General features: G+C 44.0%; 1 protein-coding gene across 4 annotated transcripts in view; it reads right to left on the bottom strand.

The window, feature by feature from the left end:
• Positions 1-25,065, bottom strand: part of LOC110535141 (protein RUFY3) — a 62,436-nt gene extending 37,371 nt beyond the window's left edge. For 2 of the 4 annotated variants that reach the window (XR_016484739.1, XM_036936564.2), the window contains exons 1-2: positions 6,131-7,346; positions 1,963-2,136 (exon numbers count right to left, since the gene is read on the bottom strand). Coding sequence is in view for 2 of the 4 variants with exons in the window: in XM_036936564.2 (XP_036792459.2) it covers positions 1,963-2,136; positions 6,131-6,308 (352 nt within the window). In the remaining 2 variants the exon portion in view is untranslated. Of the gene's footprint in view, positions 1-1,962; positions 2,137-6,130; positions 7,347-24,439 lie in introns of those variants that run through there. The other 2 variants (XR_016484738.1, XM_036936563.2) reach the window with 2 other exon arrangements.
• Between the last annotated feature and the right edge of the window lie 572 nt (positions 25,066-25,637).

Raw genomic sequence — 25,637 nt, 5'->3', positions numbered from 1 at the left:
ACCCCACCATAAACCCCATTACCCCGTCATAAACCCCATTACCCCGTCATAAACCCCATTACCCCGTCATAAACCCCATTACCCCGTCATAAACCCCATTACCCCGTCATAAACCCCATTACCCCGTCATAAACCCCATTACCCCATCATAAACCCCATTACCCCATCATAAACCCCATTACCCCATCATAAAGTGAAAACATGGTTAGACCGTTTTTCAAATTTATTGAAAATGAAACAGAAATATCTACATTTACATAAGTATTCACACCCCTGAGTCAACACACGTTAGAATCACCTTTGTCACAGATTACAGCTGTGAGTCTTTCTGGGTAAGTCTCTTAAGAGCTTTGCGCACCTGGATTGTACAATATTTGCACATTATTATTTTTTTAATTCTTCAACCTCTTTCAAGTTGGTTGTTGATTATGATAAACCGACATTTTCAAGTCTTGCCATACATTTTCAAGGCAATTTAATTTCAATTTAAGTCAAAACTGTAACTCGGCCACTCAGGAACATTCAACAACGTCTTGGTAAACAACTCCACTCTAGATGTGGCCTTGTGTTTGAGGTTATTGTCCCACTGTAGGTTAATTCATCTCCTAATGTCTGGTGGAAAGCAGACTGAACTAGGTTTTCCTCTAGGATTTTCCCTGTGCTTAGCTCTATTCCGTTTCTTTGTATTCTAAAGAATTCCCTTGTCCTGGCTGATGACAAGCAGACCCATAACATGATGCAGCCACCACCATGCTTGAACATATGAAGAGTGGTACTCAGTGATACGTTGTGTCTGATTTGTCCGAAACTCTTTGTATTCAGGACATGAAGTTAATTTCTTTCCCATATTCTTTGCAGATTTACTTTAGTGTCAACAGGAAGCATGTTTAGGAATATCCCTGGGCGGTTTCCTTCCTCTCTGGCAACTGAGTTAAGTAGGACACCTGTATTTTTGTAGTGACTGGGTGTATTGATACACCATCCACACAGTGTAATTAATAACTTCACCATGCTCAAAGGGATATTTAATGTCTGCTTTTTACCCATCTACCAACAGGGGCCATTCTTTGCGAGGCATTGGAAAACCTCCCTGGTCTTTGCTGTTGAGTCTGTGTTTGAAATTCCCTGAGGGACCTTACAGATAAATTATATGTGTAGGGTACAGAGATGAGGGAGTCATTCAGAAACCATGTTAAACACTATTATTGAACACAGAGTGAGTCCATGCATCTTATTATGTGTCTTGTTAAAACACATGTGTACTCCTGAACTGTTTTAGACTTGACAAAACAAAGGGATTGAATACTTATTGACTCAAGACATTTAAGCTTTTCATTTTTTTATGCATTTGTAAACATTGTGAAAAACATAATTCCATTATGACATTATGGGGTATTGTGTGCTGGCCAGTGACACAAACAAATCTACATTTAATCAATTTTAAACTCAGACTGTAGCAAGAAAATATGGAAGGATTCAAGGATGTTACTACTTTCTGACGGCCCTGTACGTCCTTATGAGAATCATTATCATAACTGTATAGGAATGTTCCAGAAGGGATGTGACTACTTTCTGAAGGCCCTGTACGTCCTTATGGGAATCATTATCATAACTGTATAGGAATGTTCCAGAAGGGATGTGACTACTTTCTGAAGGCCCTGTACGTCCTTATGAGAATCATTATCATAACTGTATAGGAATGTTCCAGAAGGGATGTGACTACTTTCTGAAGGCCCTGTACGTCCTTATGAGAATCATTATCATAACTGTATAGGAATGTTCCAGAAGGGATGCGACTGTTATAAAGAGGAGGAGTGCACTCCAAGGAGGAATAAACATTGAGAACAAACAGATCTGGGACCAGATTTTCACTCTACACGAGTTGGTAAAGATAGCACAAACCGATCTGGGACCAGGCTAGAAACAAACAATAACATAGTTATAGCTGTAACACGTCCTTACTTTTGAGTCCGTGTTTGAGGCAGTGCTCCATGACCACGAAGAACTGCTGTAACGGAGCGTAGTCAGAGTCCAGCGTCCTGCCCAGGTTCAGGGCCGACTCAATCAGACCCTTGATGCTCAGCTTAGCCATGTTCATCAGGTTCAACCGCTCGATGGCTATAGGGTCCTTTGGATCTGGAGTGACAGAGAGGGGGACACAAAGGAGGCAGGAGACATAGGAGAGAAAGAGGAAGAGATTTGAGCAACACACCCTGGTACAACATACATTGGCCACCATGGCCACAGCTGAAGGCAGAGCATATCAAAACTGAGAAGGGAAGGTGACCTGCTCCCAGTAGACAGAGAGAGGACATCGCTGCTGTCATTTCAACCTGCTCCCAGAGAGAGGACATTGCTGCTGTCATTTCAACCTGCTCCCAGAGAGAGGACATTGCTGCTGTCATTTCAACCTGCTCCCAATAGACAGAGAGAGGACATTGCTGCTGTCATTTCAACCTGCTCCCAATAGACAGAGAGAGGACATTGCTGCTGTCATTTCAACCTGCTCCCAATAGACAGAGAGAGGACATTGCTGCTGTCATTTCAACCTGCTCCCAATAGACAGAGAGAGGACATTGCTGCTGTCATTTCAACCTGCTCCCAATAGACAGAGAGAGGACATTGCTGCTGTCATTTCAACCTGCTCCCAATAGACAGAGAGAGGACATTGCTGCTGTCATTTCAACCTGCTCCCAATAGACAGAGAGAGGACATTGCTGCTGTCATTTCAACCTGCTCCCAATAGACAGAGAGAGGACATTGCTGCTGTCATTTCAACCTGCTCCCAATAGACAGAGTGAGGACATTGCTGCTGTCATTTCAACCTGCTCCCAGAGAGAGGACGTCGCTGCTGTCATTTCAACCTGCTCCTAGAGAGAGGACATCGCTGCTGTCATTTCAACCTGCTCCCAGAGAGAGGACATCGCTGCTGTCATTTCAACCTGCTCCCAGAGAGAGGACATTGCTGCTGTCATTTCAACTTGCTCCCAGAGAGAGGACATCGCTGCTGTCATTTCAACCTGCTCCCAGAGTGAGGACATCGCTGCTGTCATTTCAACCTGCTCCCAGAGAGAGGACATCACTGCTGTCATTTCAACCTGCTCCCAATAGACAAGAGAGAGGACATCACTGCTGTCATTTCAACCTGCTCCCAGAGAGAGGACGTCGCTGCTGTCATTTCAACCTGCTCCCAGAGAGAGGATGTCGCTGCTGTCATTTCAACCTGCTCCCAGTAGACAGAGAGAGGACATCGCTGCTGTAATTTCAACCTGCTCCCAGAGAGAGGACATCGCTGCTGTCATTTCAACCTGCTCCCAGTAGACAGAGTGAGGACATCGCTGCTGTCATTTCAACCTGCTCCCAGAGTGAGGACATCGCTGCTGTCATTTCAACCTGCTCCCAGAGTGAGGACATCGCTGCTGTCATTTCAACCTGCTCCCAGAGAGAGGACATTGCTGCTGTCATTTCAACCTGCTCCCAGAGAGAGGACATTGCTGCTGTCATTTTAACCTGCTCCCAGAGAGAGGACGTCGCTGCTGTCATTTCAACCTGCTCCCAGAGAGAGGACGTTGCTGCTGTCATTTCAACCTGCTCCCAGTAGACAGAGAGAGGACATTGTTTCTGTCATTTCAACCTGCTCCCAGTAGACAGAGAGAGGATGTTTTTTTCTATTTTTCTAACGACTAATGACACAAATTGAGGGAATTCCTTCCTACAAATATAATGGTATCTGGCTTGATGACAAACTGTAATTTAAAAAACATGGTCACTGAGCTTATGGAGTCAAAATCAACAGGAAACTAAACATCCCATTTACAATCTGGCAAACATAATACTTCATATCAGTTATAGAACCCAATGCCCTCTATCCTTGAGATGTTTCTACAACTTCATTGGAGTCCAACAGTGGTAAATCCAATTGATTGGACATGATTTGGAAAAGCACACACCTGTCTGGATGTGGATATGATGAAGCAACGTCTCAAGACATCAGTCAGGAAGATAAAGCTTGGTCGCAAATGGGTCTTCCACATGGACAATGACCCCCAAGCATACTTCCAGAGTTGTGGCAAAATGGCTTAAGGACAACGAAGTCAACGTATTGGAGTGGCCATCACAAAGCCCTGACCTCATCCTATAGAACACTTGCGGGCAGAACTTAAAAAGTGTATGCGAGCAAGGAGGCCTACAAACCTGACTCTACCTTCTTGCCCTTTGTGCTGTTGTCTGAGCCCAATAATGTTTGTACCATGTTTTGTGTTGCTACCATGTTATGTTGCTACCATGCTGTGTTGCTACCACGTTGTGTTGCTACCATGCTGTGTTGCTACCACGTTGTGTTACTACCCTGCTGTGTTGTCATGTGTGGCTGCCTTACTACATAAAGACAGACCTAAAGACAACAACATAGCGTTGTCTCTCTTGTCGTGATGTGTGTTTTGTCCTATATTTTTAATCCCTGTCCCCGTCCCCGCACGAGGTCTTTTGGGTAGGCCGTCATTGTAAATAAGAATTAGTTCTTAACTGCCTCGTTAAATAAAAGGTTAAATAAAGTAATAACAACAAATCACCAGTAGAGGGAGTTCCCTTTGACCGTTTTCCACTGTTTTGGTGGCTCTCATAGAAAGTATCATATCATTAAAAAGTAGCAGTATTTAATGTTGAATAAATTCAAGTGTGAAATTCTATGATTTATATATACACTAGATGACAGATAGGGGGCGCTGTGTTGAAGCCACCGTGCCTCCATCTTGGTACACCCCCCTCCGTTGTAAAATATATTTAGGAAGTTATAACAATCCATTTATTAAATGTCTACATGTTTTTGGCAAGTTTATTTTATTACAGACACCTCAATGCATACTTCAACATTTAATTATGAGCTAAACAAAAAAATATATATATATTATACATATAAATATATATATATTTTATGGTCTCCACTACAACAACAAAATACATGTCATTTTCTTCTTTTAAATTGAAATACTGTAAAATTCCATTAATTCCTCCTCCTGGGAGTGGTGATCTAGGATCAGGTCATAGTCTCAGTAGGAGTGGTGATCTAGGATCAGGTCATAGTCTCAGTAGGAGTGGTGATCTAGGATCAGGTCATAGTCTCAGTAGGAGTGGTGATCTAGGATCAGGTCATAGTCTCAGTAGGAGTGGTGATCTAGGATCAGGTCATAGTCTCAGTAGGAGTGGTGATCTAGGATCAGGTCATAGTCTCAGTAGGAGTGGTGATCTAGGATCAGATCATAGTCTCAGTAGGAGTGGTGATCTAGGATCAGGTCATAGTCTCAGTAGGAGTGGTGATCTAGGATCAGGTCATAGTCTCAGTAGGAGTGGTGATCTAGGATCAGGACATACAGAGTCTCAGTAGGAGTGGTGATCTAGGATCAGGTCATAGTCTCAGTAGGAGTGGTGATCTAGGATCAGGTCATAGTCTCAGTAGGAGTGGTGATCTAGGATCAGGTCATAGTCTCAGTAGGAGTGGTGATCTAGGATCAGGTCATAATCTCAGTAGGAGTGGTGATCTAGGATCAGGTCATAGTCTCAGTAGGAGTGGTGATCTAGGATCAGATCATAGTCTCAGTAGGAGTGGTGATCTAGGATCAGGTCATAGTCTCAGTAGGAGTGGTGATCTAGGATCAGGTCATAATCTCAGTAGGAGTGGTGATCTAGGATCAGGTCATAGTCTCAGTAGGAGTGGTGATCTAGGATCAGGTCATAGTCTCAGTAGGAGTGGTGATCTAGGATCAGGTCAGTCTCAGTAGGAGTGGTGATCTAGGATCAGGTCATAGTCTCAGTAGGAGTGGTGATCTAGGATCAGGTCATGTCTCAGTAGGAGTGGTGATCTAGGATCAGGCCAGAGTCTCAGTAGGAGTGGTGATCTAGGATCAGATCATACAGAGTCTCAGTAGGAGTGGTGATCTAGGATCAGGACATACAGAGTCTCAGTAGGAGTGGTGATCTAGGATCAGGACATACAGAGTCTCAGTAGGAGTGGTGATCTAGGATCAGGTCATAGTCTCAGTAGGAGTGGTGATCTAGGATCAGGTCATAGTCTCAGTAGGAGTGCTGATCTAGGATCAGGTACCCTCTGTCTATGTTACGGTCTATCACCTACCTTCGTGGGCTGGCTCTGGGTCTGGGGTGAGGGAGATGTCGTTCAGCTCCCTGAGACAGAGCCATTCTCCGTCCACCGACACGCGGAAGTTACACAGATAGATGGTCTCCCGGGCTGCCTGCGTGATCTTGTCAGTGGTGGGAGTCGGGGCATCGGCCTGAGGCGTAACGTCTGCCATGATGACTCAGCGAATAGAGCGCTGAGAGACGAACGGCAACAAAGCAGGAACGCTCTCTCTGTCCAGGCGACGCAAAGGCCGCAAAGAGGGGGATGGAGAGGATTTGTGCCGAACAACAGCAGTCTTCCCAGATACAATAGGAATGAAAAGGAAGAGAAAATCTCTGTGCCGAACGACAGCAGTCTTCCCAGATACAATAAGAACAGGAATGAAAAGAGAGAAGAGCAGCACTCAGCAGTCTTCCCAGATAGAAAAAAAGGATGGATGGTGTTAATTCTCGTCTTCCTCTCCGTGCCTCCTCCCCCCTTCACTCACTCCCGTTTTTTTTACAGAGGACTGAGGAGAAAAGCCACCAGTGTGCATCTGTCTCAACAAAAGCTGCAGCCCTGCCCTCTCCTCCTTTCCTCTGCGGCGCGGCCTGGGTACTGGGGTAGCAACGCTAGGTCTCTGCCTGGGCGCGGCCTGGGTACTGGGATGACAACGCTAGGTCTCTGCTCTGCTGGAATGACAGCCTCTCCTTTGGTGGGCTCTGCCTCTGCCCCTCTCGTTCGGCTAGCCCTCACAGGATTGGTTGTGTGAGTCGCTGCTCCTCTGACAGACAGCAGAGTGGGTGTTGACCAAGATGGCTGCCTGATAATGAGCTAGCTGGGTAAAAGAGCAACATCACCTGACCAGATGGTGCATGGGGAGGGGAAGGGACTAATTCCCCTGATGCACATTTGTTGCAGGGAGAGAGGGAGGGCATCTTTGATGCAGGGAGGGAGGGAGGGAGAGAGAGGGGGGGGGCACCTTTGATGCAGGAAGGGAGGCAGGGGCGGTTCGTCGCTCTCTCTGGCATCAGCCAGATTTCCTGGCAGGTTAGAACTATTAAGCAAACACCGAGCTGAGAAGCACCACTTGACTCAGCCACCAGTATTTACAGGATACTGCCCCATAAAAAACACGGGACATTTTACTCCTTGGTTGTTTCAAGGAAAAGGGGATACCTAGCCAGTTACAACACTGTATTCAACTGAAATGTATGTTCCACAGTTAACCCAACCCCTCTGATTCAGAGAGGTGTTGTATCTTCCACAGTTAACCCAACCCCTCTGATTCAGAGAGGTGTTGTATCTTCCACAGTTAACCCAACCCCTCTGAATCAGAGAGGTGTTGTATCTTCCACAGTTAACCCAACCCCTCTGAATCAGAGAGGTGTTGTATCTTCCACAGTTAACCCAACCCCTCTGATTCAGAGAGGTGTTGTATCTTCCACAGTTAACCCAACCCCTCTGATTCAGAGAGGTGTTGTATCTTCCACAGTTAACCCAACCCCTCTGATTCAGAGAGGTGTTGTATCTTCCACAGTTAACCCAACCCCTCTGATTCAGAGAGGTGTTGTATCTTCCACAGTTAACCCAACCCCTCTGATTCAGAGAGGTGTTGTATCTTCCACAGTTAACCCAACCCCTCTGATTCAGAGAGGTGTTGTATCTTCCACAGTTAACCCAACCCCTCTGATTCAGAGAGGTGTTGTATCTTCCACAGTTAACCCAACCCCTCTGAATCACAGAGGTGTTGTATCTTCCACAGTTAACCCAACCCCTCTGAATCAGAGAGGTGTTGTATCTTCCACAGTTAACCCAACCCCTCTGATTCAGAGAGGTGTTGTATCTTCCACAGTTAACCCAACCCCTCTGAATCAGAGAGGTGTTGTATCTTCCACAGTTAACCCAACCCCTCTGATTCAGAGAGGTGTTGTATCTTCCACAGTTAACCCAACCCCTCTGATTCAGAGAGGTGTTGTATCTTCCACAGTTAACCCAACCCCTCTGATTCAGAGAGGTGTTGTATCTTCCACAGTTAACCCAACCCCTCTGATTCAGAGAGGTGTTGTATCTTCCACAGTTAACCCAACCCCTCTGATTCAGAGAGGTGTTGTATCTTCCACAGTTAACCCAACCCCTCTGATTCAGAGAGGTGTTGTATCTTCCACAGTTAACCCAACCCCTCTGATTCAGAGAGGTGTTGTATCTTCCACAGTTAACCCAACCCCTCTGATTCAGAGAGGTGTTGTATCTTCCACAGTTAACCCAACCCCTCTGATTCAGAGAGGTGTTGTATCTTCCACAGTTAACCCAACCCCTCTGAATCAGAGAGGTGTTGTATCTTCCACAGTTAACCCAACCCCTCTGATTCAGAGAGGTGTTGTATCTTCCACAGTTAACCCAACCCCTCTGATTCAGAGAGGTGTTGTATCTTCCACAGTTAACCCAACCCCTCTGATTCAGAGAGGTGTTGTATCTTCCACAGTTAACCCAACCCCTCTGATTCAGAGAGGTGTTGTATCTTCCACAGTTAACCCAACCCCTCTGATTCAGAGAGGTGTTGTATCTTCCACAGTTAACCCAACCCCTCTGATTCAGAGAGGTGTTGTATCTTCCACAGTTAACCCAACCCCTCTGAATCAGAGAGGTGTTGTATCTTCCACAGTTAACCCAACCCCTCTGATTCAGAGAGGTGTTGTATCTTCCACAGTTAACCCAACCCCTCTGAATCAGAGAGGTGTTGTATCTTCCACAGTTAACCCAACCCCTCTGAATCAGAGAGGTGTTGTATCTTCCACAGTTAACCCCCCCCCATTTAGAACTGGCTTGGACCTCCCCCCCATGTAGAACTGGCTTGGACCCCCCCCCCCCCCCATGTAGAACTGGCTTGGACCTCCCCCCCATTTAGAACTGGCTTGGACCTCCCCCCCATGTAGAACTGGCTTGGACCTCCCCCCCATGTAGAACTGGCTTGGACCTCCCCCCCATGTAGAACTGGCTTGGACCTCCCCCCCATGTAGAACTGGCTTGGACCTCCCCCCCATGTAGAACTGGCTTGCACCTCCCCCCCATGTAGAACTGGCTTGGACCTCCCCCCCATGTAGAACTGGCTTGGACCCCCCCCCCCCCCCCATGTAGAACTGGCTTGGACCTCCCCCCCATTTAGAACTGGCTTGGACCTCCCCCCCCATGTAGAACTGGCTTGGACCTCTCCCCCCCCATTTAGAACTGGCTTGGACCTCCCCCCCATGTAGAACTGGCTTGGACCTCCCCCCCATGTAGAACTGGCTTGGACCTCCCCCCCATGTAGAACTGGCTTGGACCTCCCCCCCATGTAGAACTGGCTTGGACCTCCCCCCCATGTAGAACTGGCTTGCACCTCCCCCCCATGTAGAACTGGCTTGGACCTCCCCCCCATGTAGAACTGGCTTGGACCCCCCCCCCATGTAGAACTGGCTTGGACCTCCCCCCCATTTAGAACTGGCTTGGACCTCCCCCCCATTTAGAACTGGCTTGGACCTCCCCCCCATGTAGAACTGGCTTGGACCTCTCCCCCCCCCATTTAGAACTGGCTTGGACCTCCCCCCCATGTAGAACTGGCTTGGACCTCCCCCCCATTTAGAACTGGCTTGGACCCCCCCCCCCATGTAGAACTGGCTTGGACCTCCCCCCCATTTAGAACTGGCTTGGACCCCCCCCCCCCGCATCCAGAACAGCTTGAATTCTTTGGGAATAAAAAAAAAAAAAGGTGTTTCAAATGTTCCACAGGGACGTTGGTCCATGTTGACACGACGGCATCACACAGTTGCTGCTGATTGGACGGTGGTACATTCATGCTGCTCACAGCCCGTGCCATCTCATCCCAAAGATAATCTATTGGGTTGAGTTCTGGGGACTGACCAGGACACTGAGATGGTCTACTGGGTTGAGTTCTGGGGACTGACCAGGACACTGAGATGGTCTACTGGGTTGAGTTCTGGAGACTGACCAGGACACTGAGATGGTCTACTGGGTTGAGTTCTGGGGACTGACCAGGACACTGAGATAGTCTACTGGGTTGAGTTCTGGGGACTGACCAGGACACTGAGATGGTCTACTGGGTTGAGTTCTGGAGACTGACCAGGACACTGAGATGGTCTACTGGGTTTAGTTCTGGAGACTGACCAGGACACTCAAGTAAACTGAACTCGCTGTCATGTTCCAGACAATGTTTTTCCACTCCTCAATTGTCCAGTGTTGGTGATGGCGTGCCGACTGGAGCCACTTCTTCTTGTTTTTAGCTGATAGGAGTGGAACCCGGTGTGGTTGTCTGCTGCAATAGCCAATCCGTGACAAAGATCAATGAGTTGTGCGTTCTGATGCCGTTCTGCACACCACTGTTATTTGTCTGTTTGTGGCCAGCCTCTTAGCTTTACCGATTGCCATTCTCCTTCAACCTGTCTCATCAACCAGCTGTTTTCTCCAATAGTACTTCCGCTGACCGGATGTTTTTGATTGTTGCTCCGTTTTCTGTAAACCCTAGACACTGCCGTGCATGAAAAGCCCAGGAGGGTCAGCCGTTTCTGAAATACTGGATCCGGGCGTGCTTGGCACCGACTATCTCAAAGTTGCTTAGGTCACTAGTTTGGCCCATTCTAAATGTTAAATTGAAAAAAATATATATTACTGCACAAAAATTGTTTGCAAATTTGTTATAAATTAAATACAGAAATATCTCATTTACATAAGTTCTCACACACCTTAAGAATGGCAGTGATTACAGCTGTGAGTCTTTCTTGGTGAGTCTAAGAGCTTTGCACACCTGGATTGTACAATATTTGCACATTATTATTTTTTAAATTCTTCAACCTCAGTCAAGTTGGTTGTGGATCATGATAGACAGCCATTTTAAAAAGTATTGCCATAGATTTAAGCAGATTTAAGTCAAAACTGGAACTAGGTCGCTCAGGTGTAGATTGGCCTTAGGTTTTAGGCTATTCTTCGGCTGAAAGGAGAGTTCATCTCCTAGTGTCTGTTGGAAAGCAGACAACCAGGTTTTCCAATAGGATTTTGCCTGTGCTTAAAAAAAAAAAAGCCTAGTCCTTGCCGATGACAAGCATACCCATAACATGATGCAGCCACCACCATGCTTGTAAATATGAAGAGTGGTACTCAGTGATATGTTGTTGGATTTTCCCCAAACAGAACGCTTTGTATTCAGGATAAAGTTCATTTCTTTACCATATTTTTTTCTGTTTTACTTTAGTCCCTTGTTGTAAACAGGATGCATGTTTTGGATAGGGATGCACGATATAAATGGGTGAACATATTGGAATCGGCTGATATTAGCAAAAAAAATGGCAACATCGGTATCGGCGATGGGCAAAACCGATGTCAAAGCTGACGTGCAAACCTATATGACGTAGGTACATGACGTAATGACGCCAAGTAAAATGTAGCTCTACACCTGCAACACAGCATTCCTAACCTGGTCCACAATGTCTGCTGTGTGGATGGAGCAGTCAACAAGTTCAGCAGTCATTTGAAAAGAGTAACAACATATCAGCGATACGACTCAAAGGCGATCCATTAACGCCAAGATAGTGGAATTCATTGCCCTCGACAAACAATCGTTCTCTGTCGTGGGGGATGTTGGCTTTCGTCGACTGGTCAAGCACCAGTACACACTAACAAATACGCTATTTTTCAGATGTCTGAAAAATCACTGCTATCAGCTTCACGACATACTATGGAACGCTGTTTGGGTCTTTGCGTGTCAAAAAGATACAGTAGCACTGTCAAAGCTGTACAAAAATGTCTGCAAGCAAGCAAACACAGGCCACGAACGATGTGTTTACAATACCGCGTTGGTAATAAAGCATCACTTGTTCGACCGCAACTTCTGGGGTAGCTAGCTTTAGCTTGGTGCCTAGCTAGCATCAATACAACCAGCCTGAAAACAATGACCAGTAGAAACTGCAGTCATTTTCATTATTCTTAGCAATGATTTAGGAATCCTTGTGAGTAAGTATTAGCTAGGTTGCCACTTGTTGTTCGCCTATTGATATTGAACTTCAGTTCATGAAAATAAATAGCTAGCCAGCAACTTAACCCTGTTGCCCAAAGCTAACATTATAAGCAGCCAGCTAGCTTCATCTGGCTAGCGAGGCACGACCGGACCGGGTTATGTATTGTGAAGATAGCCACAATAAGGATTAGGAACAATTGTGTAATTTGCAGTTTGCCTTCAAAAATAAAAGTGTGTCACTGACAGTGAAGCAAATTAATACAAATAATAGAATTATGTCATACTATTATTTTGAAGACTAACCGCCAAGTCCACAATTGTGCCTAATCCTTCTTGTGGCTAGCTACACATAGATGGGTCCGACCACCATTAAAACAAATAAGAACCGTCATATAAATGAGGGGTAATTTAGATTACACCTAGCTATATAGTTAGCTACTATAGCTACTGAAACATATTGTTGTTTTGCTGTGTTTTGGGGGAATAACATTGTTTGTATCCATGAGCTAGCTAGCTTTTATGACCAGCACTGTAGGTGCGTGAGACAACTTTACCAGCATCACAGCATAAGTATCGATGAATCGTTGTGACAAATGAAATACGAGTGATTGTGTAATAACTGTGTAAAAAAAATTATAAAAGCTTTATTAAATTGTCGTGACGTGCAGTCATATTCATGTCCTGATTGGTCAAAGAGTGTTATTTGACGTGTATCTTTTTTGACACGCAACGACCCAAACGCCGTCCCATAGCAACGACCCAAACGGCGTCCCATAGCAACGACCCAAACGCCGTCCCATAGCAACGACCCAAACGCCGTCCCATAGCAACGACCCAAACGGCGTCCCATAGCAACGACCCAAACGGCGTCCCATAGCAACGACCCAAACGCCGTCCCATAGCAACGACCCAAACGCCGTCCCATAGCAACGACCCAAACGCCGTCCCATAGCAACGACCCAAACGCCGTCCCATAGCAACGACCCAAACGCCGTCCCATAGCAACGACCCAAACGCCGTCCCATAGCAACGACCCAAACGCCGTCCCATAGCAACGACCCAAACGCCGTCCCATAGCAACGACCCAAACGGCGTTCCATAGAAATGCTGGTTGAGAATGAAACGACTGAACAAATGAACAACGGAACAGCACACAGCAAGTAAGTGAAAGAAATCAGATGTGATGATGTTTTACTGGTAATGGGGACAAAATGCATTTTTGGTCAGTGTGGTGTGTGTGTGTGTGTGACCTTTATTTAACTAGGCAAGTCAGTTCAGAACAAATTCTTATTTACAATGACGGCCTACCCCGGCCAATGCTGGGCCAATTGTGCGCCACCCTATGGGACTCCCAATCACGTCCGGATGTGATACAGCCTGGATTTGAACCAGGGTGTCTGTAGTGACGCCTCTAGCACTGAGATGCAGTGTCTTAGACCGCTGAACCAGGGTCTGTAGTGACGCCTCTAGTACTGAGATGCAGTGTCTTAGACCGCTGAACCAGGGTCTGTAGTGACGTCTCTAGTACTGAGATGCAGTGTCTTAGACCGCTGTGTCAATGTGTGTGTTTGAACTATTTACCTATACTAGAATTCTTAAAAAAGGCTGCTAAAATTGTAAATAACGCTTATCAGCCAAAAATGTCATATTGATGCATCACTATATTTGTATTCTGTACAGGCTTCCTTCTTTTCACTCTGTCCATTAGGTTAGTATTGTGGAGTAACTACAATGTTGTTGATCCATCCTCAAAATTCTCCTTTCACAGCCATTAAACTCACTGTTTTACAGTCACCATTGGCCTCATGGTGAAATCCCTGTTTTGTTTCCTTCCTCTCCGGCAACTGAGTTAGGAAGGACTGGGTGTATTGATACACCATCCAAAGTGTAATCATTAATTTCACCATGCTCAAAAGAGATGTTTATTTTATTACCCATCTACCAATGGGTGCCCTTCATTGTGAGGCATTGGAAAACCTCCCTGGTGTTTGTGGTTGAATCTTTGTTTGAAATTCACTGCTCGACTGAGGGACCTATTTGTATGTGTGGGGTACAGAGACGAGGCAGTCATTCAACAATGATGTTGAACACTATTAATGCACACACAGTGAGTCCACGCAACTTATTATGTGACTTTTTCAGCACATTTCACTGGAAAAGAAAACCTCATGTCAACACCTCCAAAGACTTGGCCATTGCTATTTCCTATAGATACTGTCTAATTCCAGTATTCACAAAGCAAAATAAGGGTGTTATTGTCACCATGAAAGCTGAACGGCGGACAACGGTTCAGCCGTTGTTATAAATGCTCGTTCACGCTCAGTTTTACGACAGGTCTGATTTAAAACAGGAAACATGCGCATGTATTTGCGTGCGTCAAGTTTAAACATTTTTTAAAAATATATTTTTAGAAATGTATCGCGCAGATATTACGTGTAAAATGTATGGTTATAAATGAAGCCCCGGAGAAGGTTACTCATCACCTAAGGCCCTTCGAACCACACATCCTCATGACAATGTCAGTTTTCCACACGGACTCCGGACTTAACTTCTGTGCAGTATTTTCACACAAATACTGGAAATTCCACTGGTCTCATCCAAGGTTATTTCAGCCACACACTGCCAATTTAACTCAACATAAAACACAACTCAGGAATCAGGATGGATTCAAATCACAAGAGGCCTGAGCATTTCCGTGTAGCCATCTTGTCTGCTACATCCTATCATTCTACATCTCTTCTTCCACATCTAGCTACATCTGGTCTGTCATTCTACATCTCGTCTCCCACATCTCGTCTTCCACATCTGGTCTGTCATTCTACATCTTGTCTTGTCAATCTAGCTCATTGACTGTAAAAAAAAATATGGACGGAGCCATCGATGACATCATCCCATTGTGTCCTATGAGAATGCTTGGTGGCGTATTTGATTGTCAGGAAATGTCATTTCAGTGTCGCCATCTTGTCAAAAAACAAAAAATGCACCTTAACCTTAAGGATATAGAAACACTTATCTCCCTCACTAGCTTTAAGCAACAGCTGTCAGAGCAGCTCACAGATTACTGCACCTGTACATAGCCCTCCTATAATTTAGCCCAAACAACTACCTCTTTCCCTACTGTATTTAATTGATTTATTTATTTTGCTCCTCTGCACCCCATTATTTTTATTTCTACTTTGCACATTCTTCCATTGCAAATCTACCATTCCAGTGTTTTACTTGCTATATTGTATTTACTTTGCCACCATGACCTTTTTTTTGCCTTTTACCACCCTTATCTCACCTCATTTGCTCACATCGTATATAGACTTGTTTATACTGTATTATTGACTGCATGTTTGTTTTACTCCATGTGTAACTCTGTGTCGTTGTATGTGTCGAACTGCTTTGCTTTATCTTGGCCAGGTCGCAGTTGTAAATGAGAACTTGCTCTCAACTAGCCTACCTGGTTAAATAAAGGTGTTCTCAACTAACCTACCTGGTTAAATAAAGGTGTTCTCAACTAGCCTACCTGGTTAAATAAAGGTGTTCTCAACTAACCTACCTGGTTAAATAAAGGTGTTCTCAACTAGCCTACCTGGTTAAATAAAGGTTAAATATTTTTTTTTATTAAAAAATAAGAAAAGTGACCCAGGATCAGCGTTTTGGGGCAACTTCGACCCAGCTGTACAATGTGCAGAGGAAAGAGTCTGGCCCCAGGACCAAATTTGGGAAAACTTGAACTACTGACATGACAAAACAGCAGTGTTGCAATGTTCGCGGTTTTCCCACAAAATTGGGGAAAACGATGTCACAGGTGAAAATGTATTTGTCGAGGGTTGCGGGTTTTTGTGCTATTTCTAGGTTGCACCGTGGCATTTCTCTTAAAAATCTATTTCACTGTGACCTGCTGCTGACTGTCAGGCAGTGAGGCAGGCTGTTGCTGAGTGAGTGGTGCAGAGGACCGGAGGGGTGTGTCTGTGTTGAGAGAGCAGTACAGCTATTGGCTGAGTCGTGTGAGCGAGAGGAGAGAGCAGCACAGCTATTGGCTGAGTCGTGTGAGCGAGAGGAGAGAGCAGTACAGCTATTGGCTGAGTCGTGTGAGCGAGAGGAGAGAGCAGTACAGCTATTGGCTGAGTCGTGTGAGCGAGAGGAGAGAGCAGCACAGCTATTGGCTGAGTCGTGTGAGCGAGAGGAGAGAGCAGTACAGCTATTGGCTGAGTCGTGTGAGCGAGAGGAGAGAGCAGTACAGCTATTGGCTGAGTCGTGTGAGCGAGAGGAGAGAGCAGTACAGCTATTGGCTGAGTCGTGTGAGCGAGAGGAGAGAGCAGTACAGCTATTGGCTGAGTCGTGTGAGCGAGAGGAGAGAGCAGTACAGCTATTGGCTGAGTCGTGTGAGCGAGAGGAGAGAGCAGTACAGCTATTGGCTGAGTCGTGTGAGCGAGAGGAGAGAGCAGTACAGCTATTGGCTGAGTCGTGTGAGCGAGAGGAGAGAGCAGCACAGCTATTGGCTGAGTCGTGTGAGCGAGAGGAGAGAGCAGTACAGCTATTGGCTGAGTCGTGTGAGCGAGAGGAGAGAGCAGTACAGCTATTGGCTGAGTCGTGTGAGCGAGAGGAGAGAGCAGTACAGCTATTGGCTGAGTCGTGTGAGCGAGAGGAGAGAGCAGTACAGCTATTGGCTGAGTCGTGTGAGCAGTACAGCTATTGGCTGAGTGATGTGAGCGAGAGGAGAGAGCAGCACAGCTATTGGCTGAGTCATGTGAGCGAGAGGAGAGAGCAGCACAGCTATTGGCTGAGTCGTGTGAGCGAGAGGAGAGAGCAGCACAGCTATTGGCTGAGTCGTGTGAGCGAGAGGAGAGAGCAGCACAGCTATTGGCTGAGTCGTGTGAGCGAGAGGAGAGAGCAGCACAGCTATTGGCTGAGTCATGTGAGCGAGACGAGAGAGCAGCACGCTCACACGTCGTGAGAGCTTTTTACCAGTTGTAGGACTTGGCTATTGAGATTGTCATTATGGAGACACCTATTTCCATAAAACATTAATACTCTAGAACTGATGCACATCAAGAAATAATGGAGACAACGCACTGGAAAATGACTTTGGGCGCATTACATAAATCCACTCGTTGGTGGTTTAAACGAGATTCTAGTGTTGACTGCTTAAAGAAAACGGTATCAAGCGAAGTGATTTATGGATGTTCAGTTCCTGGTTCTCGGGGGGGATGCCGAGGGGAAATTTGAAATGGAAGTTGTGGAACTCCCTCGCGTGGATCTTTTTAAGGGGGGAAAGTCCCCAATGAAACTGACATGAGGCTAAATGTGGAGAATGATACATGTGCCTCAGTTGACCATCAAGCAGCCTATTAATATATATGCCATTGTCGGCTACCATTTGATACATGAAATAAGTTTAAATGACGATCTCACTGGAGTGATTGCAAATCTATTTGTGCCACTTGTGTAGCCTACCTGGAGCTGGCAAACAGATTGAATAGATAGCCTGTAACTCCAGTTTGTTGTAGTCTTGTGTTATTATCAATAGATAGCCTGTAACTCCAGTTTGTTGTAGTCTTGTGTTATTATCAATAGATAGCCTGTAACTCCAGTTTGTTGTAGTCTTGTGTTATTATCAATAGATAGCCTGTAACTCCAGTTTGTTGTAGTCTTGTATTATTATGAATAGATAGCCTGTAACTCCAGTTTGTTGTAGTCTTGTGTTATTATCAATAGATAGCCTGTAACTCCAGTGTGTTGAGGTCTTGTGTTATTATCAATAGATAGCCTGTAACTCCAGTTTGTTGTAGTCTTGTGTTATTATCAATAGATAGCCTGTAACTCCAGTTTGTTGTAGTCTTGTGTTATTATCAATAGATAGCCTGTAACTCCAGTTTGTTGTAGTCTTGTGTTATTATGAATAGATAGCCTGTAACTCCAGTTTGTTGTAGTCTTGTGTTATTATCAATAGATAGCCTGTAACTCCAGTTTGTTGTAGTCTTGTGCTATTATGAATAGATAGCCTGTAACTCCAGTTTGTTGTAGTCTTGTGTTATTATCAATAGATAGCCTGTAACTCCAGTTTGTTGTAGTCTTGTGTTATTATCAATAGATAGCCTGTAACTCCAGTTTGTTGTAGTCTTGTGTTATTATCAATAGATAGCCTGTAACTCCAGTTTGTTGTAGTCTTGTGCTATTATGAATAGATAGCCTGTAACTCCAGTTTGTTGTAGTCTTGTGTTATTATCAATAGATAGCCTGTAACTCCAGTTTGTTGTAGTCTTGTGTTATTATCAATAGATAGCCTGTAACTCCAGTGTGTTGTAGTCTTGTGTTATTATCAATAGATAGCCTGTAACTCCAGTTTGTTGTAGTCTTGTGTTATTATCAATAGATAGCCTGTAACTCCAGTTTGTTGTAGTCTTAGCCTGTAACTCCAGTTTGTTGTAGTCTTGTGCTATTATGAATAGATAGCCTGTAACTCCAGTCTGTTGTAGTCTTGTGTTATTATGAATAGATAGCCTGTAACTCCAGTTTGTTGTAGTCTTGTGTTATTATCAATAGATAGCCTGTAACTCCAGTTTGTTGTAGTCTTGTGTTATTATGAATAGATAGCCTGTAACTCCAGTTTGTTGTAGTCTTGTGCTATTATGAATAGATAGCCTGTAACTCCAGTTTGTTGTAGTCTTGTGTTATTATCAATAGATAGCCTGTAACTCCAGTTTGTTGTAGTCTTGTGTTCTTATGAATAGATAGCCTGTAACTCCAGTTTGTTGTAGTCTTGTGTTATTATCAATAGATAGCCTGTAACTCCAGTTTGTTGTAGTCTTGTGCTATTATGAATAGATAGCCTGTAACTCCAGTTTGTTGTAGTCTTGTGTTATTATCAATAGATAGCCTGTAACTCCAGTTTGTTGTAGTCTTGTGTTCTTATGAATAGATAGCCTGTAACTCCAGTTTGTTGTAGTCTTGTGTTATTATCAATAGATAGCCTGTATCTCCAGTTTGTTGTAGTCTTGTGTTCTTATGAATAGATAGCCTGTAACTCCAGTTTGTTGTAGTCTTGTGTTATTATCAATAGATAGCCTGTAACTCCAGTTTGTTGTAGTCTTGTGTTATTATCAATAGATAGCCTGTAACTCCAGTTTGTTGTAGTCTTGTGTTCTTATGAATAGATAGCCTGTAACTCCAGTTTGTTGTAGTCTTGTGCTATTATCAATAGATAGCCTGTAACTCCAGTTTGTTGTAGTCTTAGCCTGTAACTCCAGTTTGTTGTAGTCTTGTGTTATTATCAATAGATAGCCTGTAACTCCAGTTTGTTGTAGTCTTGTGTTATTATGAATGCATTAGATTGATGTAACAGTCAGATTAGGCTACAGGTCAAATTAAGTATAAAAAATAAACACTGGCTGTTGTTGACAAACATTCATTACAAACACTCATTACAGTATCAGTCAAAAGTTTGGACACATCTACTAATTCAATGGGTTTTTATTTTTTAATATTTTCTACATTGTAGAATAATAGTGAAGACATCAAAACTATGAAATAACACATATGGAATCATGTAGTAACCATTTGAGATTCTTCAAAGTAGCCACCCTTTGCCTCGGTGACAGCTTCGCACACTCTTGGTATTCTCTCAACCAGCTTCACCTGGAATGCTTTTCCAACCATCTTGAAGGAGTTCTCACATATGCTGAGCACTTGTTGGCTGCTTTTCTTCACTCAGCGGTCCAACTCATCCCAAACCCATCTCAATTGGGTTGAGGTCAGGTGATTGTGGAGGCCAGGTCATCTAATGCAGCACTCAAGAACTCTCCTTCTTGGTCAAATAGCCTGGAGGTGTGTTGGGTCATTGTCCTGTTGATAAACAAATGACAGTCGCACTAAGCCCAAACCAGATGGGCCGGCTTATCACTGCAGAATGCTGTGGTAGCCATGCTGGTTAAGTGTGCTTTGAATTCCAAATAAACCACAGACAGTGTCACCGGCAATGCACCCCCACACCATCACACCTCCTCCTCCATGCTTCACAGTGGGAACCACACATGCACACATGCAGAGATTATTCGTTCACTTACTCTGATTCTCACAAAGACACGGTGGTTGGAACCTAAAATCTCTTTGGACTCCAGACCTAATGACAGATTTCCACCAGTCTAATGTCCATTGCTCATGTTCCTTGGCCCAAACAAGTCTCTCCTTATTGGTGTCCTTTAGTAGTGGTTTCTTTGCAGAAATTCGACCATGAAGGCCTGGTTCACGCAGTTTCCTCTGAACAGTTGATGTTGAGATGTGTCTGTGAATTAAACTCTGTGAAGCATTTATTTGGGCTGCAATTTCTGAGGCTGGTAACTCTAATGAACTTATCCTCTGCAGAAGAGGTAACTCTGGGTCTTCCTTTCCTGTGGCGGTCCTCATGAGAGCCAGTTTCATCACAGCGCTTGATGGTTTTTGCGACTGCATTTGAAGAAACTTTAAAAGTTCTTGAAATTTTCCGGATTGACTGACCTTCGTGTCTTAAAGTAATGATGGACTGTCATTTCTCTTTGCTTATTTGAGCTGTTCTTGCCATAATATGGACTTGGTCTTTTACCAAATAGGGCTACCTTCTGTATACCACCCCTACCTTGTCACAACACAACTGATTGGATCAAACGCATTAAGAAGGAAAGAAATTCCTTTTACTTTTAACAAGGCACACCTGTTAATTGAAATGCATTCCAGGTGAATACCTCATGAAGGTGGTTGAGAGAATGCCAAGAGTGTGCAAAGCTGTCATCAAGGCAAAGGGTGGCTATTTGAAGAATCTCAAATATGAAATACATTTTAATTTCTTTAACACTATTGTGGTTACTACATGATTCCATATGTGTTATTTCACAGTTGATGTCTTCACTACTTTTCTACCGTGTATAAAATAGTAAAAATGAGTAGGTGTGTCCACACTTTTGAGTGGTACTGTACATACTAATATTGAATTCAGTGATTGAAATTACAACCCCATCCTCAGTAGCCTATCCCAGCAGGCTATTGGGGGAAACAAGCACTTCTAATTTGCGAAATCGCCTCGTTATTCATGTCTGTTAATATGAACTAAACCAACTGCTAAAATATTCAGTTTACATCTTGCCCACATCTTGTCTAGGCTACCTAAGATGAGATGTAGGCCTATCAGGGGTTAAAGGCTACCTGCCTTTATCTAAGCAAACCACTGCAAAATGTTATTACAATCCTAAACCCAGATTTTAGTCTGTAGCCTAGCTAATAGCGTTTCAATCGGTGACGTCACTCGCTCTGAGACATTGAAGGCTTTTGTGGAGTGATGGGTAACGATGCTTCGAGGGTGGTTGTTGTCGATGTGTCCAGAGGGTCCTTGGTTCGAACCCAGGTAGGGGCGAGGAGAGGGACGGAAGCTATACTGGTACATATGCCTATTGAAATGATAAAGTCAATCTCGCAAATGGGCATTTGTAGTCTTAACATCTGGCACATAACAACAGCACAATTGCCAGAAAGTAGCCTAACAGTTTTTTTTTTTTTAAATGAATCAAATTTTTTCTTGCTCAGAGATTGAGATCATCTGTCCAACTTTCATCACTCAAACTCTCCTGTCGGGTTTATCTATTGTTTTGCCCATGCGCAAAGGGGATTTATTTACAATTATAAACCTGGTTCGAGTCCTGAATGCTGATTGGCTGAAAGCCGTGGTATATCAGACCATATACCACAGGTATGACAAAACGTTACTTTTTTACATCGGTAACCAGTTTATAATTAAAAGGTACCCCCAGGTTCTGCGGTATATGGCCAATATACAACGGCTACCAGCTGTACCCAGGCACTCCGTGTTGCTTTCTGCTTATGAACAGCCCTTAGGCACGGTAGATTGGCCGTATCTCCCCGGCGAGTTTAATAAGGGCAAATTATATTTTCTGTTTCCACATATTCAAATTGCTTTATTAAGTTAAGTCATAGTTTGCAATAATTATTATTTTGAGTTACCCCGAATATAGCTTCTAACTTCGTTACAAGTTACTATGATATTCCTTCTTAAAATTGGCTCGATAACGGTGACGGAATGGTTTAATTGTATAAATATGGCAACTAACGATACTCTCTTGCTGCAAATTTTTTTGGGGGGCGGCTAGTTGTTCTCAGGCCTTTTGGTTTAGAATGGTCAATGGGCTAGAAATGTTAGCTTGACCTGTGAAACAAAGCTATCTAGCTATTATATAGACCTGAGCTCTCCAACCTTTGTCCTGGAGAGCTGTTGTCTGAGCCCAATAATGTTTGTACCATGTTGTGTTGCTACCATGTTGTGTTGCTACCATGCTGTGTTGCTACCATGCTGTGTTGCTACCATGTTGTGTTGCTACCATGCTGTGTTGCTACCATGTTGTGTTGCTACCATGTTGTGTTGCTACCATGTTGTGTTTCTACCACGTTGTGTTGCTACCATGCTGTGTTGCTACCATGTTGTGTTGCTACCATGTTGTTAAGCTGCTACCATGCTGTGTTGTCATGTGTTGCTCTACCATGCTGTGTTGTCATGTGTTGCTCTACCATGCTGTGTTGTCATGTGTTGCTCTACCATGCTGTGTTGTCATGTGTTGCTCTACCATGCTGTGTTGTCATGTGTTGCTCTACCATGCTGTGTTGTCATGTGTTGCTCTACCATGCTGTGTTGTCATGTGTTGCTCTACCATGCTGTGTTGTCATGTGTTGCTCTACCATGCTGTGTTGTCATGTGTTGCTCTACCATGCTGTGTTGTCATGTGTTACTACACTTTCGTCTTAGGTCTCTCTTTATGTAGTGTTGTCTCTCTTGTTGTGATGTGTGTTTTGGCCTATATTTATATTGGTTTGTTATATGTTATTTTTAATCCCAGGCCCCCGTTCCCGCAGGAGAGGCCCGTTGCCTTTTGGTAGGCCGTCATCATAAATAAGAATTTGTTCTCAACCAGGTTAAATAAAGACAGCGCCTTCCTGTATGTTTTCGTTTCAACTCCAGTTGTAACTAACTCGATTCAATTTATCAAGCAGGTAACGTGAAGTATTAAAATCTGGTCAAACTATCTTAGGGTTAGAGAGAAACCTACAGGACGGTAACTTGGCTCTCCAGGGAACAGGGTTAGAGAGCCCTGATATAATATCTTCTTTCTGCACTGGAGTTAATCGAATCTGAAAGTTGTCTTTGGCTGGCTAGTTAAGGGTTTCATATCCCCTAGTTCAACTCTGTCTGCTTGTTGACTAGTTAGTTAAGACAAAATAAGGGTTTCATATCCCATAGTTCAACTCTGTCTGCTTGTTGACTAGTTAGTTAAGACAAAATAAGGGTTTCATATCCCATAGTTCAACTCTGTCTGCTTGTTGACTAGTTAGTTAAGACAAAATAAGAGCTTCATATCCCCTAGTTCAACTCTGTCTGCTTGTTGACTAGTTAGTTAAGACAAAATAAGAGCTTCATATCCCCTAGTTCAACTCTGTCTGCTTGTTGACTAGTTAGTTAAGACAAAATAAGAGCTTCATATCCCCTAGTTCAACTCTGTCTGCTTGTTGACTAGTTAGTTAAGACAAAATAAGAGCTTCATATCCCCTAGTTCAACTCTGTCTGCTTGTTGACTAGTTAGTTAAGACAAAATAAGAGCTTCATATCCCCTAGTTCAACTCTGTCTGCTTGTTGACTAGTTAGTTAAGACAAAATAAGAGCTTCATATCCCCTAGTTCAACTCTGTCTGCTTGTTGACTAGTTAGTTAAGACAAAATAAGAGCTTCATATCCCCTAGTTCAACTCTGTCTGCTTGTTGACTAGTTAGTTAAGACAAAATAAGAGCTTCATATCCCCTAGTTCAACTCTGTCTGCTTGTTGACTAGTTAGTTAAGACAAAATAAGAGCTTCATATCCCCTAGTTCAACTCTGTCTGCTTGTTGACTAGTTAGTTAAGACAAAATAAGAGCTTCATATCCCCTAGTTCAACTCTGTCTGCTTGTTGACTAGTTAGTTAAGACAAAATAAGAGCTTCATATCCCCTAGTTCAACTCTGTCTGCTTGTTGACTAGTTAGTTAAGACAAAATAAGAGCTTCATATCCCATAGTTCAACTCTGTCTGCTTGTTGACTAGTTAGTTAAGACAAAATAAGAGCTTCATATCCCCTAGTTCAACTCTGTCTGCTTGTTGACCAGGTAGATTTGAGTCAACAGTCAAGGGGTGTTGGCAGCTCACTAGTTGTTGACAAAAAGCACAACTAGCTAACTTAGCTGGTACAACAGATACGCTTTTTGAGTCAGAGACAGCTAGCAAGTTGACTAGTTAAAAATGGTAAAATATTGAAACACTCACTCTTCGACGTACTCTTGATATCCAGGTCATATTGAACAGAAGAAGTAGGAGATGACAATCCAGTCTTCTCAAAAGAAATGTTGGTTGAACTCAGAGCCTCTTTAAAATAGATGACAGATGTCGGGGAGAATGACTCATCCGGGGTGCCGGCAACATGTCCGGTTTTATCTTGAACGTGTTCTCTGTCAGAGACCCCCGACGCATCCAAACTTTGTGAAAGTGGTGAATCCTGGATGGGACACGGGATTGTTGACAGTCGCTGCTCCGCCATCTTCACATGCATGTGACTCGTTTCCAATCAGCAGTGGGAGAGAAACTTCTTCTTTGTTGGGGTTTATCGGAGGTTGGCATCCAACGTTATGGTGCATTACCGTCACCTAGTGGACTGGAGTGTTGGGCCAGAAGACAGGGAGAAATTAAATCCTTTCTGACATCTCAGTTGCTCTTTATTAAAAAGATAACAATATATTTGAGACTATATCTAATGAAGTTCTACTCAAAATACTGTTTAAACTCATTTCCTGCATCCCCCTTCTCCCTCATACTAGATCTCATCCTCTCTCTTTCCCTCTGATACTGCCCACACTGTATCAATACATGCTCCACGGTCTCTATTTCCTGGCAATAATCCCACTTCCCTGTTGGATGCTTTCCGATCACATTTAAAGTCGTATTTATCCGGCTGTGTCCTACCCCTTAATCTTGTATAAAAAAATTAGCCTCCTCTCTTCTGTCTCTTCCAGCTGTCCTCCCCTCCCCGTCTTTCCTCTGTACTTGAAATAAATGCCTGCCCTTAGTATCACTGCTCCTGCCCTTAGTATCACTGCTCCTGCCCTTAGTATCACTGCTCCTGCTGAAAGAAATGCCTGCCCTTAGTATCACTGCTCCTGCTGAAAGAAATGCCTGCCCTTAATATCACTGCTCCTGCTGAAATAAATGCCTGCACTTAATATCACTGCTCCTGCTGAAATAAATGCCTGCCCTTAATATCACTGCTCCTGCTGAAATAAATGCCTGCCCTTAATATCACTGCTCCTGCTGAAATAAATGCCTGCCCTTAATATCATTGCTCCTGATTAAATAAATGCCTGCCCTTAGTATCACTGCTCCTGCTGAAATAAATGCCTGCCCTTAGTATCACTGCTCCTGCCCTTAGTATCACTGCTCCTGCCCTTAGTATCACTGCTCCTGCTGAAAG

This window comes from Oncorhynchus mykiss, chromosome 11 (genome assembly GCF_057628025.1).
Source record: "Oncorhynchus mykiss isolate SJ-2025 chromosome 11, ASM5762802v1, whole genome shotgun sequence".
Lineage (NCBI taxonomy): Eukaryota > Metazoa > Chordata > Actinopteri > Salmoniformes > Salmonidae > Oncorhynchus > Oncorhynchus mykiss.
The sequence above is the reverse complement of the archived record's forward strand: the minus strand, read 5'-3'. Positions and strand labels throughout refer to the sequence as shown.